General features: G+C 49.4%; 3 protein-coding genes, 1 long non-coding RNA gene, 1 other non-coding gene and 1 pseudogene across 6 annotated transcripts in view; 2 read left to right on the top strand and 4 right to left on the bottom strand.

The window, feature by feature from the left end:
- Positions 1-18,727, top strand: part of LOC144578794 (uncharacterized) — a 75,815-nt gene that overhangs the window by 21,188 nt on the left and 35,900 nt on the right. The gene's annotated exons all lie outside the window — the stretch shown is intronic.
- PRM3 (protamine 3) lies at positions 213-633 on the bottom strand. The gene is given in 2 exon segments (XM_035267026.3): positions 213-357; positions 360-633. Coding segments are annotated over 2 exon segments (306 nt in total). The 5' UTR covers positions 607-633; the 3' UTR covers positions 213-298.
- LOC118146583 (small nucleolar RNA SNORA48) lies at positions 1,104-1,218 on the bottom strand (annotated as a pseudogene).
- Positions 2,922-3,694, bottom strand: PRM2 (protamine 2). Its single transcript, NM_001257256.2, is given in 2 exon segments — positions 2,922-3,152; positions 3,311-3,694. Coding segments are annotated over 2 exon segments (315 nt in total). The 5' UTR covers positions 3,585-3,694; the 3' UTR covers positions 2,922-3,111.
- Positions 8,142-11,342, bottom strand: LOC103796573 (uncharacterized). Of its 2 annotated transcripts, XR_013524676.1 has the most exons (3): positions 11,282-11,342; positions 8,443-9,550; positions 8,142-8,350 (listed from the first exon to the last, which is right to left on the bottom strand). It is a non-coding gene; the product is annotated as an uncharacterized LOC103796573 (long non-coding RNA). The 2 variants fall into 2 exon arrangements; XR_624353.5 differs by lacking the exon at positions 11,282-11,342 and having other exon boundaries at positions 8,443-8,731.
- Positions 15,837-15,937, top strand: LOC118146610 (small nucleolar RNA U13). Its single transcript, XR_004732457.1, has one exon. It is a non-coding gene; the product is annotated as a small nucleolar RNA U13 (small nucleolar RNA).

The following is an 18,727-nucleotide window of genomic DNA, read 5'->3' as shown; positions in this document are numbered from 1 at the left end:
CACAGTCCCCCCAACCTGTCCTAGAGATGGGAAGATTTGGCTGAGTTGATTCCCCTCCCAAAGACCCTGAACCTCTGGCTGGGGCTTGGGAACAAGGTCACCGAGCCTTGCTCTTCAGCCTTCCTCCATGTGCACCCACAGGCTCACACATTCACACACATGTGCACATGCGATACCAGGAGGGAGGGGGTGAGGGGACACCAGAGACAAGGAGGATTCCTCAGACTTTTTACTGACTCTTCTCTGAATACTTCGGTGGGAGCAGCAGTGGGTGTCCCTTCCCGGCTGTCATCATGGGTCAGGAGTGCATCTGCTTGGGCTCGGGGTTCTGCTTGTCCTTGGCACTGTCCTCATCCCTTCCTGCTGCTCCGGCTCCATCAGTAGCAGCTTGCCCTGGACCGGCAGCTCCTCTTCCTCCTTATCTTCTCCTTCCTCTTTCTCCTCCTCATCTTCTTCGCCCTCTGATGACAGACAGAAGTTATCCTGACTCATGCAGGTCACGAGCTTCTTCATGGTAGATTTGTGGCCACGGCCATAGCTCTTGCTGTGGCCGGTGCTATGGCCCAGGCTGTGGCCTGTGCTGAGCTTGGCACAGTGGGAACCCATGGTCCACGTTGCCTGTCTCTCTGGACTGGGAGGTGAGGTAGTTGGTGGAGGGGCTGTGAGTGGGGCAGGATGCTGACATCACAAAGGGGCTCCTGGAGCCCACGCCCACTTGGGAACCTGGTCTGAGCCAACAGGATTGAGACCTCAGCCACCAGCAGCTGCCAGCCCCTACAGGGCAGGTCTGCAAGGCAGAGTGTTGGGGACAGCACCGACACCACAGTCCTCATTTGCCCTGGAGAAAGTTTCCCTTGTAGCTGGGATGGCAGTTAGGGATTTAATTTCTAGAAGCGTGGGGGTGGGGAGCACACACAGACTCCTCCTCACATTCCAGAAAGAGTCAGCCAGAGAGAGCTATCTGTGTTGTTTCTTGACTGCTGACCATTTGGAATAAATCACCAAGCTGTGTGCTTCATAAAACTCAGGAACCCTTAGAACTCTTCCTTCTGGGGCCTGAAAGTGTGAAATCTTCTTGAAAAGCAACGGCTTCTAAGCTTTTTTTGTTTGTCTAAGGCGTTGGGCACAGGCCAGAAGCCAAGCTGGGATGAACAAGGGGCTGCTCTGTCCTTGATACGAGATGGACACCAGCAACCGGATGCCTCTCTGCCCAGGTCAGGGTGGAGTGACATCCTCTTAAGTTGTTTAGGGCCACAGGTCTCTTTGAAGACATCATGGAACTGCCCTGTAGCAAGGTTCCCCTGTCTGGGCAGCACCATTTCAGCATGCGCGGGGGTGGGGGGGTGGGGGTGGGGGTGGGGTGAGCACTTTTTTTTTTTTTTTTTGAGACAGAATCTCGCTTTGTTGCCAGGCCGGAGTGCAGTGGTGAGAGCTTGGCTCACTGCAACCTCTGCCTCCCGGGTTCAGGCGATTCTTCTGCCTCAGCCTCCCAAGTAGCTGGTACTACAGGCACTTGCCACCACACCCAACTAATTTTTATATTTTTAATAGAGACGGGGTTTTATCATGTGGGCCAGGATGGTCTCAATTTGTTGACCTCGTGATCTGCCCACCTCAGCCTCCCATAGTGCTGGGATTACAGGCATGAGCCTGTAATTACAACCACTCCCAACCTGTCATTTTTTTTTTTTTGAGTCAGAGTCTTACTCTATCACCAGGCTGGAGTGCAGTGGCGCGATCTTGGCTCACTGTAACCTCCACCTCCTGGGTTTAGGCGATTCTCCTGCCTCAGCCTCCCAGGTAGCTGGGATTACAGGCACATACCACCATGCCCAGCTAATTTTTGTATTTTTATTAGAGACAGGGTTTCACCATGTTGTCCAGGATGGTCTCGATCTCTTGACCTCGTCATCCACCCACCTCAGCGTCCCAAAGTGCTGGGATTACAGACGTAAGCCACCGTGCCCGGCTTACTTTTTTTTTTTTTAATACATTGAAATGGCAGTGGTATTTTTTAAATTTAAATTTTTTCAGGCTGGGCATGGTGGCTCATGCCTGTAATTCTAGCACTTTGGGAGGCGAGGCAGGCGGATCATCTGAGGTCAGGAGTTGGAGACCAGCCTGGCCAACATTGTGAAACGCTTTCTTTACTAAAAATACCAAAAATATATATATTTTTTAGCTCCTCCAGCTACTCAGGAGGTTAGGCAGGAGAATCACTTGAACCCAGGAAGTGGAGGTTGCAGTGAGCCGAGATGCACCACTGCACTCCAGCCTGGGTAACAAGAGCAAAATTCCATCTCAAAAAAAAAAAAAATTTTTGGAAAGTCATTAGATTGGTCATTTCTGAGCACCAGGAATCCAACACAGAGGTTGGATCTTGCCAATTTTCTTCCCCCAGTCCTGATCCTAGAATCTGTCATGTGAGATGGGTATTGAGATAGGTTTGTCCATCAGACAGGGATGCACCTGCAAACCAAGGAGAGCAGGCAGCAAGGATCAGATGAGCCTCCTGAGGCCTCACATAGCCAGCCCATTACTGGAGCATGCCAGACCTGCTTCCCACCTTGAAGCCATTGCCTGCACTGCTCCTCTGCCCCCACCGTTTACACTTCTACCACCCAACATGTGTTTTTAAACTATGGTCTTTTAAATATGACTGCAAGATGCCTTTAAGTCACAAAGATGTCACTTTTGATTGTGACTTGTTTCTTCACTGGAGGGGGATCAAGACAGAATAATGGAAAGATGCACATGGACAGGACAGCATCACCCCAGGCACAGTAACCCTCTCCTAGGCACCCTAAGAGCGTCAGAGCTCCCGCCCTACCCGCCCTCGAAGAAGGGCTGCAGAGAAGCCTCTATCCACCCTGGGTGAGAGGGAAGCCAGGTTTATGCAATTTGTGCGAAGGAGACCCCAATAGGCCAGCGAGTATCTTGTCTTTATTGGGCAGGTGACTTTGGCACATTTCACTCAGATCTTGTGAGCTTCTCAGCAGCAATTCAGGGCTTGAGCATTTGATGTAGGGGTGTTGCTATGGCCTCACTTGCTGGTTCTTGGGCAGGTGACTTTTTCTTAACTTCCAGCAGAGGGTGAGGGGCCCGGGAAGCTTAGTACCTTCTGCATCTTCTCCTCCTCCTGGATCTGCAGCCTTTTGGGAAAGAAAGATCTGGTTGAGGGGGGCACCTAGGGACTCTGGGTGGGGACAGGGGTCAGGGAGCTGAAGCCTCTGCCAGGTGGGGTGGGTCCCAGCCTCCCTCCTGTGCCTGGGGTGGTGAGGGGCATGCAGGGTGGGGGGCACGGGCAGACCTCTGCGAGGCCTTCTCCGGTATCGGCAGCTGCGTCTTCTGCGCCTTCTGCAGGAGCGACTCCGTCTTCTGTGAATCCGGTACCGCCTCCTGCGAGAGCAGCGCCTGCGCCTATAGCTAGAGTAGCCTTGGTGGGTCCTCCCGTAGACCTCGCCACCTTCTGCGCTTAGCCCCTGCTCTTCTTGGCCATTACGTCCTTGCTCCTGCCAGTTCACCAGCTGCCTGTACTCCTCGTGTGGGCGTTCGCTCGGGCTCCTCACGCGGTATCGGACCATGGTGTTGGGAGATCTGGTGGCTCCTGTGTTGAGGTTGCACTGAGCCCTGGGGTGGTGGAGGAGGGCTGAGGCCTGCCCACCTGCCCTTGGTGTTAGTGTTGGTCTGGTCTGTGAGGCTCCCTGGGAGCTTGTATTTAAAGGGGGCCCCCACTATGACTCCGCGGCCCCACCCTGTCCCCGCCCTTCCCAGCCTCCTCTGTGAGGGCAGCACAGGCTGGAGGTCACAGCTAGCAGGGCTCTGGCACCCAAGCTGCAGGGCTAGAAGGGCGAGAGACCCCTTGCCTTGCCTGTAAAGTATGTCACCTGTCTCTTGTAGAGGGTGCGACCATTCAGATGGCAGGTGTTTTATTGTCTAATCCAAGCCCTCATCGCCCCAAGCTGGTGGGAATGCACATTGTCACTTGGAAGTGTCCTCGCCTCTTCAGTGTTGTGGCGTGTTCCACCATGTGGAAGGGACTTCCGTGCTTGGTTCTGCACACAACTTACTGTTGAGATGGCGACAGCAGCAAACAGTTCCCTAGTAGCTCCTATGTGCCAAGCATTGATTCATTTATTTCCCATACATTCACTCATTTTGTCTCTCTCTCTTTTTTTTTTTTTTGAGACAGTATCTGTCACCCAGGCTGGAGTGCAGTGGCACAATCATGGCTCACTGCAGCCTCTACCCCCTGTGCTCAGATAATCCTCCCACCTCAGCCTCCTGGTAGCTGGGACTACCTGCACACAGGGAGATAGAGATAGGGTCTCACCATGTTGCCCTGGCTGGTCTCAAACTCCTGGCCTCAAGTGAGCCTCCCATGTTGGCCTCCCAGAGTGCTGGGATTAGAGGTGTGAGCCACCACCCCTGGGCATTCCTCACTAGAACAGTCCCCATTTTCTGTGGGGCAAACAGGCATGAAGAGGTTGAGTTGCTCGAGGCCACTCTGCTGAGAAGCACAGGCTGGGCTAGCCTGGCTTTAGTCATACCCTTGGCTCTCTGCCTATGCCCAGCGGAGGGGATGCTCCCTTCTCCTCCTCTCAAATATGCATCTTCTCTCCTCCCGCTCAGCCTTGCCAGGGCTTCTCATTGAATTAAGTCCAGGATCAGAATCACAGAACCACAAAACCAGCTTCCCTTTCATGGAGGGCAGGGAGAATGTGGGAATGTGGCAGACTGGCCAAATTAAGGATGTGAAGATGCAGATCACCCGGGTGATTTTGGTTGGCCCAGTGCATTCACAGGGGCCCTTAGAAGAGAGAAGAGGGAGGTGGGAGGCTCACGGGAAGAGAAATTGGAAGAAGCCATGCTGCTGTCTTTGAAGATGGAGGCAGAGGCTGTGAGCTATAGGGTCCAGCCCTATAGGGTTCTGTGAGCCCCTCCCTGTTGGTGCCGAGACAAGAAACTGTAGAGATAAAAGACACAGACACAGAGATAGAGAAAAGAGAGTGTGGGCTCAGGGGTCCACTGGCAACCAAAGCGTGGGGACCTGCAGTGGCCCCAAGTGCCAGGACACTCTGCCTTTTATTGAGTACAAAGCAGGGGGCAGGGAAGGTAGATTGAGGTAATGGTGGTCGGTGAGAGGGTGTCTTGAAGGTAGGGGGCCCAAGACTTTCAAGTGGCCGAGGGGAGGAGAAAAGCCAATGAGTCAGCGCTCTTCGCATATTTGCCAGAAATATCAAGGACACTAAGATTAGTAACTATTATTAACTCTTATCTTTTAAGAAAAAGAGAAACCAGATGCAGGAGCAGGGTGGGATAGTAGACATGGAGCATGACCACCGAAGCACAGCATCACATAGAGACAGTTAAGGCCCCGGGCGTCTGCGGGGCTACCTGACAGCCGTCAGGCCTTGCCACAAGAGCTTGGAAGAGTGGAGTTTTCTCCTAACTCCCCCAGGAAGAAGACGTCTCGGCCATTTTGGACTTCTCCTTCCCTAGCTGGCTAAATAGCAGGCGCTTTCCCAGCGCTGCCCTACGCAGATGTCACAGAGAGCTTAGAACAACGTGCCTTAGGATCACTTTGTTCACAATGTCACCTCAGTTTCATGCTTCATAACCTGATAGTCATTAGTAAAATTAAAGGTTATATTGAGTATATATCTTTATGATTATAAGTGAGTAACTATAATCAAGCTGGAGCTTGAATAAAGGAATAACTTTATACAAAGTGCCTAAATTTCTAATTATTTTAGAATTAGAAATCCTAATTCTAAATTAGGCACAAAAGTGCCTAAATTTCTAATTCTTTTCTAAATCAATATTTATATGGGAACAGGCTGAGGCTTCAGACCCTTGCCACAGCGCTTGCAGGGTTTCCTCCCTACAATGAGCTAAGGCAGGCAGCCTCTCGGGGATGGACAGGGAAATGGGTTATCCTCCCCTTGTGCATCCAGGAGGGACACAGCCCTGCTGATTCCTTGATTTTAGCCTCATGAGACCTGTTTCAGAATTCTGACTGCAGACCTGTAAGATAATATATTTGTGTTGTTTAAAGCTACAAAACCTGTGGCAATCTGTCACAACCTGTGGCAATCTGTCGTGGTGGCATTAGGAAACAAAGTCAGAGGGCTTAATCTTCAGATTCTTACAGGAGGTGACCGGTGATATTGCCATGCCTGCGGTGTTTCTGTGCTGCCTCTCTTTGGGGATAAGAAGGTCCGTTAGAGTGGCCCTCAAGCTCCCTGAGGGTGTGTGTTAAAAATATGAATGCTAGGACCTTACCCTACATCCTGCTAAGTCAAATCTCCACGGCCAGAGCTTGCTGATAAAAATAGGAAGAAGCTGGTGTGATGGCTCACACCTGTAATCCCAGCACTTTGAGAGGCTGAGGTGGGAGGATCACTTGAGCCCAGGAGTTTGAGACCAGCCTGGGCAACATAGTGAGGCCCCCATCTACAAAGAATAAAAAAATTAGCCTGGGTGTGGTGGCATGTCGGGGAGGATCGCTTGAGCCCAGGAGGTCGAGGCTGCAGTGAGCCACATTCACACCACTGCACTCCAGGGTCTGCCTGTCCAGCCAAACTGCTGTCATGACCTGACTGTGTTACAGAGGGCCACTGCTGAAGTGATCAGGGTCATGGTAGTGGCAGGGCTAGCACTGAACTCTGATGTGCTCACTTGGAAGCACAAGGTTGTTGATACCTGCCCCAGGCAGCCGCCTTGTGCCAAGGCAGGAGAATCACTTGAGCTCAGAAGTTTCAGACCAGCCCGGGAAACATAGTGACACCTCATATCTACAAAAAATTAGCCAGGCATGGTGGTGCGTGTCTGCGGTCCCAGCTACTCAAGAGGCCAGGAGGCTGAAGTAAGGGAATCACTTGAGCCCAGGAGATTGAGGCTGCAGTGAACTGGGTTGCATCACTGCACTCTAGCCTGGGTGACAGAGAGAGACCCTGTCTCAAAAAAAAAAAAAAAAAAAAAAAAATGTATGCAGAATGCTAGGCACAGCACACAGTTGGTGCCCCATAAGCAAAAGTCATACTGTGACATTTCTGAGGTGCTTAGTGCACCCTGTCACTTCAGGGAACTGGGTCTCAGAGCCTGTGATCCCTGCTGAAGTGCTCTGGGCATTGCTCTACCATCATGAAATGACTGTGAGCCAGGGTCTGTGTTAAGGAATCAGAGAGGGTGGGCTAGGCTGTGAGTGAGCCAAGTAGCCCACTGCCTGCTAGGATTTCTTGTGTCTGGGTGGCTGCCTCACTTCTCATCCTTCCCCACATCTCAGTGGGGTCTTAAACTCTCTTGCCTTGGAAGTTTTAGTATGGGTAGTGTATCATACACAGCTTGAGTGGGGACTAAGGTTCGATCAGACGGACACGTTAACCTTTGTTTCCTCAAGTGGACATAACGTTGTGAAACCTGCCCCAAACCAGTGGTTAACAAAATGTTTGGGTTTGCAGGATGGTAGATAAGAAATTTCCTTAATGGCACTTGATTAAAAAGTTCAGCTACCGTTCAGCTACCTGTATGTGTTATCACTGTAGCCACTGGGTATGAAAACTTCTGGCCGGGAATGAGGAAACACTTCTGTGTGACTGGCTTAATCTATTTAACTTGTAAACTAAGAGTTCATTTGTTGAAGAATGGAAATTTCCACTTTGGGCTAAAATAAACCCTGGGTGGGCAACTAGGGGAGAGGTCAGATAAGGGGAGCTGAGATCCAGCTAGATGTTTAACTGGAACCCCTGAAACCCCAGGGATGGAGGGAACCCAGATTTGTAGCATTTGCTAATTTCTGGAAATTTCCATGGTCCCTTTCAAGCTGCCAGGATGAAGTCACTGAGCAGAGTGGGGAAATGTACATAGTGAGTCCTCAAACTTGACTCGGTTGCCGCAACTCCACTGGGTAGGGATCTGTGAAGAGGGGGTTAAGTTTTGATTGTGACTTGGGCAGGTTTTGGTTGTGACTTGTTGGTACTACTAAGAGTTTGGAACAAAACCCAGTGTGACTACGGTTACTCTCTCATGCCCCCCCTACCCACATCCTTCTCTGTCGCATGCCCTCTCTCCCTCTGCTCATCCTGAGCCCTCCTCCCCACTGAGCCTCCCCTCTCAAGGACAAGGAGACAAGAGTGGGATGACTTTTCAACATTTATTGATTGACAGGCGGCATTGTTCCTTAGCAGGCTCCTGTTTTTCATTGCATGGTGGCATTTTCAAGATGTGGCAAGAGGGTCTTGAAGTCTGGTAAAATTCTCAGGCAGGAGTTTGGTGGACTTGCTATTTTGTGCAATTATGTGCAATTAGTATCTTCTACATGGCAGCTTGTACCTGCGGCGGCAGCACCCTGGTGAGACCATGAAAGGTGGTGAGAGGAAGCTTGGGCACCCGAGAGCCCCCAGCCCCAGCCCCAGCCCACCCTCAGCTGGGCTCACTTACTGCTGGCCCTCCGTCTCCGGCAGCTCCGCCTCCTTCGTCTGCGACCTCTTCGTCTTTGGCGGTAGCATCTGCTCCGGCTCTGGCTGCGGCAGCATCTGTACCTGGCCATGGTGCAGGATGGCTTGGCCTGGTCGCTCAGAGCAGGGCACTACCTTGGCTGAGCCAGCCAACCTGTGAGCAGGTGGAACTCCGTGGGCTGTGAGCCAGGGGTTGGCCCTGCGGCCTCTTATAGACGCCGGGGGGCCCTTGGGCATTGTGAGGGCAAAGGGGCTGCGACCTCACAGACCATGGCCAGGTGGCTGGCATCATGTCCATATATGGGCATGTGAGGGGTGGGCGGGGCCCTGGGTGAGGAGCCTGCCTATGTCACAGCCAGGGAGACACAAGATGACTCCTAAATGGGAGCAATCATCTATTCAATTAACAAAATATTACTGTCCATATTTTGGCCTATTGCATGCCAGATTTTGGTCTAGGCCCTCCAGCCTCAGCCCCCCAAATAGCTGGGACTATAGGTGCACACCACCACACCCAGCTAATTGTTTTTTAGTAGAGATGGGGTTTCACCCTGTTGGACAGGCTTGGTCTTGAACTGCTGACCTCAAATGATCTGCCCACCTCGGCCTCCCAGAGTGCTGGGATTACAGGCATGAGCCACTGTGCCTGGCTACTATTATTATTATTTTTTTGTAGGGATGGGATCTCTCTATGTTGCCCAGGCTGGTCGCAAACTCCTGGCCTCAAGCAAACCTCTTGGCTCTGACTCCCAAAGCACTAGATTACAGGTGTGAGCCACCACACCCTTCCCCTAATAGACTTTATCATCTAACTATAGAAGGCACGAATGAAATCGCCCCGAAGAATAATTGCAATAGTGGTAAATGCTGAGAAAGGGACACCTCAGGTTCCTGAGGACATGTGCTGGAGAGCCTGACCTCAGGGGGGGCCCTAAGGAGAGCCCCAAAGAGGTGCTGGTGAAGTGAGCCCTAAAGGGTGCCAGAGTAAGAGGAGGACGGAGCACCTGGGAAGAAGGAGCTGCTCCTCCAAATGTCCTGAGGCAGCACAGGGTGTGCGGTTCTGTTTCTGTGGAGGGCCTGGCATTGGGAGTCTGTGGAGACAGAAACTGATCAGGGTGACCAGGATGGGTAGAACAGGGAGCAGCTATGCCATGGGTGCAGGGCTTCCTTCTGGGCTGATGCTTTGGAACTTGGCAGAAGCAGTGGTTACACAACATTGTAACTGTACTAAATGCCACTGCATTACACACTTTATTTATGAGTGAATGAATTAATGACAGGGTCTCGCTGTGTTGCCCAGGCTAGAGTGCAGTGGTACAACCTTGGCTCACTGCAATGTCTGCCTTCTGCTTCAAGTGATTCTCATGCCTCAGCCTCCCGAGTAGCTGGGATTACAGGCATGTGCCACCATGCCCCGCTCATTTTTGTATTTTTAGTAGAGACGGGGTTTCACCATGTTGGTCAGGCTGGTCTCGAACTCTTGACCTCAAGAGGTCCTCAAGACTCGGCCTCCCAAAGTGCTGGGATTAAAGGCATGAGCCACCATGCCTGGCCTTGAATTACACACTTTAAATGATGAGCTTTATTTTATGTGACTTTCAGCTCAATTTCAGCTTTTTGCAAAAGCACACTGCCCGTTGGGGTAAAGCAGAGCTCGTAGAAAGGAGAAGGGGCTGGTGGATACCAGGTATGCTGTTAGTTCTCTCTGTCCCAAAGCAGGTGGAGCCCACCTCCTCCCCCAATAAGGTGGGGAAACCATGAATTTGAAGCTAAAGTCTACTCTATTACTAAGATGAATACACTAGCACATAGTAGGTTAGCAGTAATTTTTCAGTGATTGGCTTGGGTCTAGACTGATGTAAAATTGTTACTCCCAATCCTCTAATACTTGATACTTTTTATTTTAGTTGGAGTTTCACTCTTGTTGCCCAGGCTGGAGTGCAATGGCACCATCTTGGCTCATTGCAACCTCTGTCTCCCAGGTTCAAGTGATTCTTCTGCCTCAGCCTCCTGAGTAGCTGAAATTACAGGCATGTGCCACCTTACCTGGCTAATTTTCTATTTTTAGTAGAGACAATTTCATCATGTTGTCCAGGCTGATCTCCAGCTCCTGACCTCAAGCCATCTGTCCACCTCAGCCTCCCAAAGTGTTGGGATTAGACTTGAGCCGCCATACCCAGCCCAGGGTGGATGTCAATCTTTGACATCTCAGGTTTTTCCAAGACCTTGTGCGTTACCCTCTCGCTACGAAAGAGACAAAATTAGCTGGAATGGTGGCACTCTCCTATAATCCCAGCTGCTCAGGAGGCTGAGGCGGGAGACTTACTTGCTGGGATTATAGGTGTGAGCCACCTTGTCCAGCCACAGAGATTAGTTCTAAGTTCTAGGAAGAGGATGTCCTGCTAGGCGGTAGGGACATTTGGCCTCATCTGAGGTCTTGACGCCTTCGGTGGCCATCTGAAACTTTGGGTTTGTTTGTCACTGCAGCTGGCTGTCACTCTAATACAGTATTTATGATTTGTCTCCCCAAGTGGGATGAAAGTTTACTGAGAACAGGGACTTTCTTTTGTTCACTGTGACAATCCTAATATTGAGAATAGCCTGAACTAAAAGGAACTGAAATATTTGTTGAATGAATATGTGAATGGCAATGGATGCTTTGTATGATAAGATTCTTTTCTTGGCTTTTTCCAAATCTAAAATTGTATTATAATGATTTTTAAAATGACATTTAGCCTCTCCCTGCCAGCTTCCCTGCTTCTATTGAGTATGGTCCCTGGCACTGGTGATTAGAAATGATACCAGTCAACCAAGACTCTTACAGCTAAATACATGCTGAGTCTCAGAAGGGGATGTCCAGTGCTGTTCCCTGAGGTCCCAATTGGGCAGCCACATGGCTTGTCTCTCTCCCAACCTCCACATCTGTGATGTCACAGAGGCCTGCCACCACCCTGTTGAAGGAGAGACTCACCTAAGGAGGAAGGCAGGGGTGGGGATATGTGCCCCCTTCTGCCTCTGGGAGGGGTGAATGCAGGCAGTTCATTCCGAGAATAATGAGGATAATTTGGCAGTAAGATGACAGTGTTTCAAATGTGCCAGCGTGCCCACAATTCCGTAATCAGTGATTTATCCCAAGGAAAGTCTCCTGTGTGCTCATAGATGTGTGGGATGGAGGCTGTTCATTAAAGCATTGTTTGTAGGGGAACATTAGAAATAGCTTAAAGTTCATCTTCAGGAAATGGTAAATCAGTTATTTCATCCCTGTTGTGGAATAGCTTACAGGCATTCAGAACCCTGGAGAGTGATGTGGACTTTTATGGAAGGAAATCTATGCTGTATCGAAAGTGAGTGAGTTACTAAAATATAGGGTGTCATCCTATGTTTGCAAAAAGTTTAGAAATAAACGCTCACACAGAGGAAAATGTCTAGAATGTGATACATTGACCTGACAGTGGGAGGTAGAATAATGGAAGGCTTCACTTTCTACTTTATTTATTTCTGTATTTTGTGGGGGATTTTTCACTGGAAGGGTGAAGGCATGTCATTAAATGTTGAGTGAGTTATTTCCATGAACAGAAAGAAAAAAAAAATGCTTGTAATCCTAGCACTTTAGGAGACTGAGGTGGATGGATCGCTTGAGCCAAGGAGTTCAAGACTAGCTTGGGCAACATAGTGAAATCCCATCTCTGTAAACTTAGCTGGGTGTGGTGCTATGCACCTTTTAGTTCCAGCTATGCTGGTGGGAGGATCACCTGAGCCCAAGGATGTTGAGGCTGGAGTGAGTCAGCATCCCGCCACTGCATTCCAGCCTGGACAACAGAGTAAGACCCTGTCTCAAAAAAAAAGAAAGAAAAGAATAATGATACCCATTACCATTTCTAAGCACTTACTGTATGCCATGATTCTGTTTAATTCTGAGGCTATTTTTTTTTTCTTTAATAAGCTTTTTCTGGCCGGGTGCAGTGGCTTACACCTGTAATTCCAGCACTTTGGGAGGCTGAGGCGGGTGGATCACTTGAGGTCAGGAGTTCAAGACCAGCCCGGGATTATAGGCATGTGCCACCATGCCCAGCTAATTTTTGTATTTTTAGTAGAGATGGGAGTTTCACCATGCTGGCCAGGCTGGTCTTGAACTCCTGACTGAGGCAAGAGGATTGGTTGAATATGGGAGGCTGACACTGCAGTGAGCCATGATTGTGCAGCTGCACTCCAGGCTGGGTGACAGATCTAGACCCTGTCCCCACCACCAAAACAAACAAGCAAACAATAAACAAACAAACTTACCCAGATACCCTTCCAGTGATTCATTTATTTATTGAATGTCCTCTATGCTGGGCACTATTTTAAACACCATGAACAAAACAAAGATCCCTGCCCTTGTGGAGTTACATTCTAGTGCAGGAGATGAGCAAACAATAAGAATGATAGATGGGTAAATGATACTGTAGATTGAAAGGAAAACAGAAACACTAGGGCACAGTGAGAAGCATTGGGCATTGTGGAGGTGACTGGGATGAGTGGCAGTTTGGGGTGCTCAGGGCAGGCCTTGTTGAGAAGGTGACATTTAAGCAGATCCTGAAGGCAGTGAGGGAGTTACTCATGAGGACATCAGGGAAGAGTGCTCCAGACAAGGGGTACATCACCTGCAAAGGCCCTGGGGTGGGGATGTGTCCTTCTGCTGTGCCCAGGGAACAGTAAGGCCAGAGTGGCTGGAGCAGAGCAAGGTGGGGTTGGTAGGAGATAAAGTCACAGAGGTGGGGGAGGGGCATCACATTATAGGTGGCTTCATCAGCCTCCCTGAGGATTCTCCCTGAGGATTTGGAGAAATGCAGTGGGGACCACAAGAGTGACATTCTTTGTCTTAAGGACCCCGCTGCTCCTGTGCTGGGAAGAATGTAGGGGCAGCGGTAGAGGCACAGAGGCTGTGGAGGCTTACACCAGGGGGGTAGAGGAGGCTGGTGAGGAGTGGTCAGAATCTGGCTGTGTGTTAAAGATGGGGCCAGCAGGACTAGCAGCCTGGATGAGGGGAGTGATAAGGAATTAAGAGTGAAGGTTCCGTCCCAGATTTTGGCTCAAGCACCTAGAAGGATGGCATTGCCACCAACTCCATTGGGTGCAGAAGGCTTGGGAGGAGGGTCCAGAATTCAGACGTCTCAGTAGAGGTGTCCAATAAGTAGGCAGCTGAATATCGAAGTGTGACACTTAGCCTGGAAGTGATATATTTGGGCATTGTCACTGTTACAATCAGGAGACTGGCCAGTCTTTTAGTTTTTTGCTGCTGCCGTAACAAAGTACCCTGAACTTCATAACTTAAAGCAACAGGAGTTCATTAAGTATTTTCCCCCCTCAGTGGCACAATCACAGCTCATTGCAGCCTTTACTTCCTAGGTTCAAGTGATCCTCCCGCCTCAGCCTCATTGAATAGCTAGGATGGAAGCCTGGCTCCATGCCAGCTACATTTTTCTTATTTTTTTTGTAGAGATGGGTCTCCCAGTGTTGCCCAGGTTGGTCTCCAATTCCTAGGCTCACGTGATCCTCCCACCTCCCAAAGTGCTGGGATTACCAGCATGAGCTGCCACCCCGTTCTATTATCTTATAGTTCTGCAGTTCAGAATTCTAAAATGGTCTTAAGGGGCTAAAATCAAGGTACCAGCAGGACAGCATTCCTTTCCAGAGTCTCTGGGGGAGATTCTGTTCTGCACCTTTTGTTTTTTCCCTGTGTTTCTAGAGGCCTCCTGCATTCCCTGGCTCATAGCCCTTTCCCCATCTTCAAAGTCAGCATCTTCCAGCCTCTCTCTGACTCTGGCTCTCCTGCTTCTGTCTTTCCCTTATGAGGCCCCTTGTGATGATACTGGACCTACCCCGTTAATTCAGGATGATCTCCCCATCCTGAATGAATGAATGAGGGTCCTTCATTTAATCATTTCTGGATGGTCCCTTTTGCTATGTAAGCCAGATTATTGACAGGTTCTAGGGATTTGCACGTGAGCATCTTTGGGGTCATTATTCTACTACCACAAGCACCAAGGGGGTGATGGAGAGGAAGAGAGTGCCTAGGACCAAGCATTAAGAAGTCAGGAGCTGGCCAGGCGTGGTGGCTCATGTCTGTAATCCCAGCACTTTGGGAAGCTGATGTGGGTGGATCACTTAAGGTCAGGAGTTCAAGACCAGCCTGGCCTATGTGGTGAAACCCCGCCTCTACTAAAAATACAGAAATTAGCTGGGTGTGGTGGTATATAAATATAAATATATAATATAAAAATTAGCCGGGCGTGGTAGTGGGCACCTGTAGTCCCAGCTACTCTGGAGGCTGAGGCAGGAGAATTGCTTGAACCCCAGAGGCAGAAGTAGAAGTGAGCTGAAATCATGCCACTGCACTCCAGCCTGGATGACAGTTAGACTCCAAGAGTTGGAGTCTAGAGCTCAAGAGTTGGAGACCAGCCTGGCTAACACCACAAGACCCCACCTCTACAGAAAATACAAAAAAATTAGCCAGGTGTTACAACTGTAGTCCCAGGTACTCAGGAGGCTGAGTGAGCTGAGGTCGTGCCACTGTACTCCGTCCTGGGTGACAGAGCAAGACCCTGTATCCAAGGGAAAAAAAATGTCAGGAACTAAGGAGGAGCAGCTAGGGAGGTAGGAGGAACCAGGAGACCTGGGTCCAGGAAGACCAGTGGATAGAGGGCACACAGGAGAGGGTAAGCAGCAGCTGTGTCAGTCACGTCAGAGGTGGACTCAGATGTCACCTGTGGACGTGACAATGTGGCAGTAACTGGCGACCTTCAGAAGAACGGTTTGTACGTAGCAGTGGGGGCCAGGCAAGCCTTGTGAGAGTGGGATTTATTTATTTTATTTTTATTTATTGAGACGAAGTCTGGCTCTTTCACCCAGGCTGGAGTGCAGTGGTGTGATCTTGGCTCACTGCAACCTCTGCCTCCTGGGTTCAAGTGGTTTTCCTGCCTCAGCCTCCTGAGTAGCTGGGACTACAGGTGCCCACTACCACGCCTGGCTAATTTTTATATTTTTAGTAGAGAGAGGGTTTTATTATTAGTAGAGGCAGGTTGATCTCCATCTTCTGACCTCAGTGATCTGCCTGCCTTGGCCTCTCAAAGTGCTGGGATTACAGGCTCGAGCCACCACACCCAGCCTGGGGGTGGGATTCAGAAGGAACACAAGGAGACAAGTTGGAGAGAGCCAGAACTTGCTGCTCTTTCAAGGACTTTCACTGCCAAATAGAACAGAAAACAGGAATGTGGCTGGCCGCATAAGTGGGCTGGGAGAAGGTTTGGTTTAGTTGGGGTTTGGTTTCCAGGGGGACAGCAGAGCGGGCTTGTTCGCTGGTGGGAATGTGCAACAGCGAAGAATGACAGATGAGGCACTATTTTGGCTCCCAAGCACAACAGTGGGTGTTGGTGAGTGTGTGTGAGATGTGCCTGCCTCAAACCTTCTTACAAGGTTAGCATGTTACTCACCTGATGTGAAAAGAAGCAGAGAAACACATGAGACTGAGGAGGGAGTTGATTGATAGATAACCGGCTTACCCCACACTTCTGCATCTTACTTTTGTTCACTTAACCACATATCTCAGCAACATCTCCATGGCCAGTATTGCACCAAGCAGTTTCTGCTTGCATAAATCTACCCTCTCGATCTGGGCCATCCAGTGGAAAGATAATGCAAGCCAGTCCGGTGAGGTGGGTCATTCCTGCAATCCCAGTGCTGTGGGAGGCCAGGGCAGGAGGATTGCTTGAGGCCAGGAGTTTGAGACCAGCCTGAGCAACATAGTGAGGCCCCATCTTTACCCTCCTCCCCCACAAAAAAAGCCAGCTGTGGTGTCATGTTCCTGCAGCCCCAGCTACTTGGGAGGCTGAGGTGGGAGGATCACTCAAGCCTGAGAGGTCGAGGCTGCAGTGAGTTATAATTGCACCAGTACTCTCCAGCCTGTGCAATAGTGAGACTCTATCTCAAGAAATAGAGTAGAGAAAGAAAGAAATAAAATGCAAGTCACAAATTTGGGCTCTATGTCATTTCAGTTTTTCTGGTAACCACCTTTTAAAAAGGTTAAAAAAGAAAGGTACAGTGTTTGAATGTTTTATTTAACTCAGCCTATCCGAAGTATCAGCACTTCAAGTTGTCAATATAGAATGATTGAGATACTTTACATTCTTCTGTTCATTGCATTTATCCTTACAGTACATCCCAATTCAAATAGGCCACTTTTCAAGTCAGTTGCCACGTGTGGCTCAGGGCTCTGTGGTGGGCAGCACAGCCCAAAGGAACTCACATAGATGAGCAGACGCTACATGCGGGTCAGATGGTCACAGCGCTGCTGATATAACCACAAAGCTAGAGCCAGCCTCGCTCTCCCATGGCGTGGGGCTGACCTGTACATCATGGCTTTTTGTTTAAAAAAAAAAATTAAAGGAAACATTCATTTTAGTTAATTTATTTATTTAAATGAAAAAAAAATTTTTTTTTGTCTCCCTCTGTCGCCCAGCCTATAGTGCAATGGTGTGATCTCAGCTCACTGCAACCTCTGCCTCTCGGGCTCAAGCAGTCCTCTCACTGGGACTACAGGCATTCGACACCACACCCAGCTAATTTCGTTTATTTTTTTTGTAGCAATGGGGTTTTATCATGTTGCCCAGGCTGGTCTCGAACTCCTGGGCTCCAACGATCCACCCTCCTTGGCCTCCCAAAGTGTTAGGAGGACAAATATGAGCCCCTGTGCCCTGTCTGAATCATTTTTAAAGAGCATGTGTTGATTAAAAATTATTTTAATGAAGCTGCTCAGGTCTTTAAAGTATCTCACCTCCAATCCCTGGCTTAAAATAGAAAACAATTGCAGTGTATTGGAAGCCCTCATTTACCCCTTCCTCCCGTCATTCCCATCCTTCCCTCTCTCCCTGGACACTGGCGTTTACCGTTTCTAAGTTCATCTTTATGTGCGTAAGTGTCCCCAGACAATCACAGTACTGTTTTGAGGTGTTGAAAGCTTTGTGCCCCCAAATAGAACAGTTTTGGGGGGGTTGAAATCGTTGTCTGGCATCACACTGTTTGTCTTGCTGGCTGGGCACAGTGGCTCATGCCTATAATCCCGGCACTTTGGGAGGCCAAGGCAGGCAGATCATCTGAGGTCGGGAGTTCGAAACCAGGCTGGCCATCATGGAGAAACCCCATCTCTACTAAAAATACAAAATAAGCTGGGCATGGTGGTTCATGCCTATAATCCCAGCTGCTCAGGAATCTGAGGCAGGAGAATAACTTGAACCTGGTAGGCGGAGGTTGTGGTGAGCCGCTATCATGCCACTGCACTCCAGCCAGGGCAACAATAGTGAAATTCTGTCTCTAAATAAATAATCTGCTTTGTTGCTAAGGGGTACCTGGGTGAGATTTATCCTGTAGACACGTGGATGAAGAGAGAGGGCTTGAGCTTCTATTCACCTTGTTACATAGTAGTAAGTATGTAACATAGTAATCTTTATGCGCCTACGTTGTACCTCTCTTAATTGCTTCTTGTTTTTTGTGGGTTTTTTTTTTTTGGGGGGGGGGCAGAGTCTGACTGTCACCCAGGCTAGGGTGCGGCGGCATAATCTCGGCTCACTGCAGCCTCCACTTCTCAGGCTCAAGCGATTTTCCTGCCTCAGCCTCCCGAGTTGCACGTGGCCAATTTTTGTATTTTTAGTAGAGACAAGGTTTCACTGTGTAGGCCAGGCCGGTCTCAAATTCCTGCCGTCAAGTGATCCACCCACATCAGCTTCTCAAAGTGCTGGGATTATACGTGTGAGCCACTGTGCTTGGGCTTCATTCCGTTTTGATTGTCACTTGAGCTGTTTCCAATTTTCTGCCATTATAAATAGTGTTGCTGTGGCTAGAATTTCTCTGGAACATATTTAGTGGACTAGCAGTTCTCAAATTTTAGCATATACCAGAATCACTTAGAGGGCTGGTGAAGACAGAAGGTTCAATCTAGAATCCTACATTGCGTTTATGCTATTCCTTTTTTTTTCTCTTTTTCTATTAAAAATTAAAAAAAGAAAGAAACAGGTTCTCACCATGTTTCCCAGGCTGGTCTCAAACTCCTGTGCCCAAGTGATCCTCCTACCTCAGCCCCCCAGACTGCTGGGATTATAGGCGTGGGCCACCATGACCAGCCCTATTCCTTTTAAAATTATTAATAATGAGCAAACCTGGAAAAGACCCCACACATCCAGATGTGTTCAGGTGAGGAGCAGGGGAGAGGGCCATGAGAGAGGGTCAGCATTTTG

This window comes from Callithrix jacchus, chromosome 12 (assembly GCF_049354715.1).
Source record: "Callithrix jacchus isolate 240 chromosome 12, calJac240_pri, whole genome shotgun sequence".
In the NCBI taxonomy this organism is placed as follows: Eukaryota; Metazoa; Chordata; class Mammalia; order Primates; family Cebidae; genus Callithrix; species Callithrix jacchus.
Note: the sequence above shows the minus strand (reverse complement) of the source record. Positions and strands in the feature narration are given on the sequence as shown.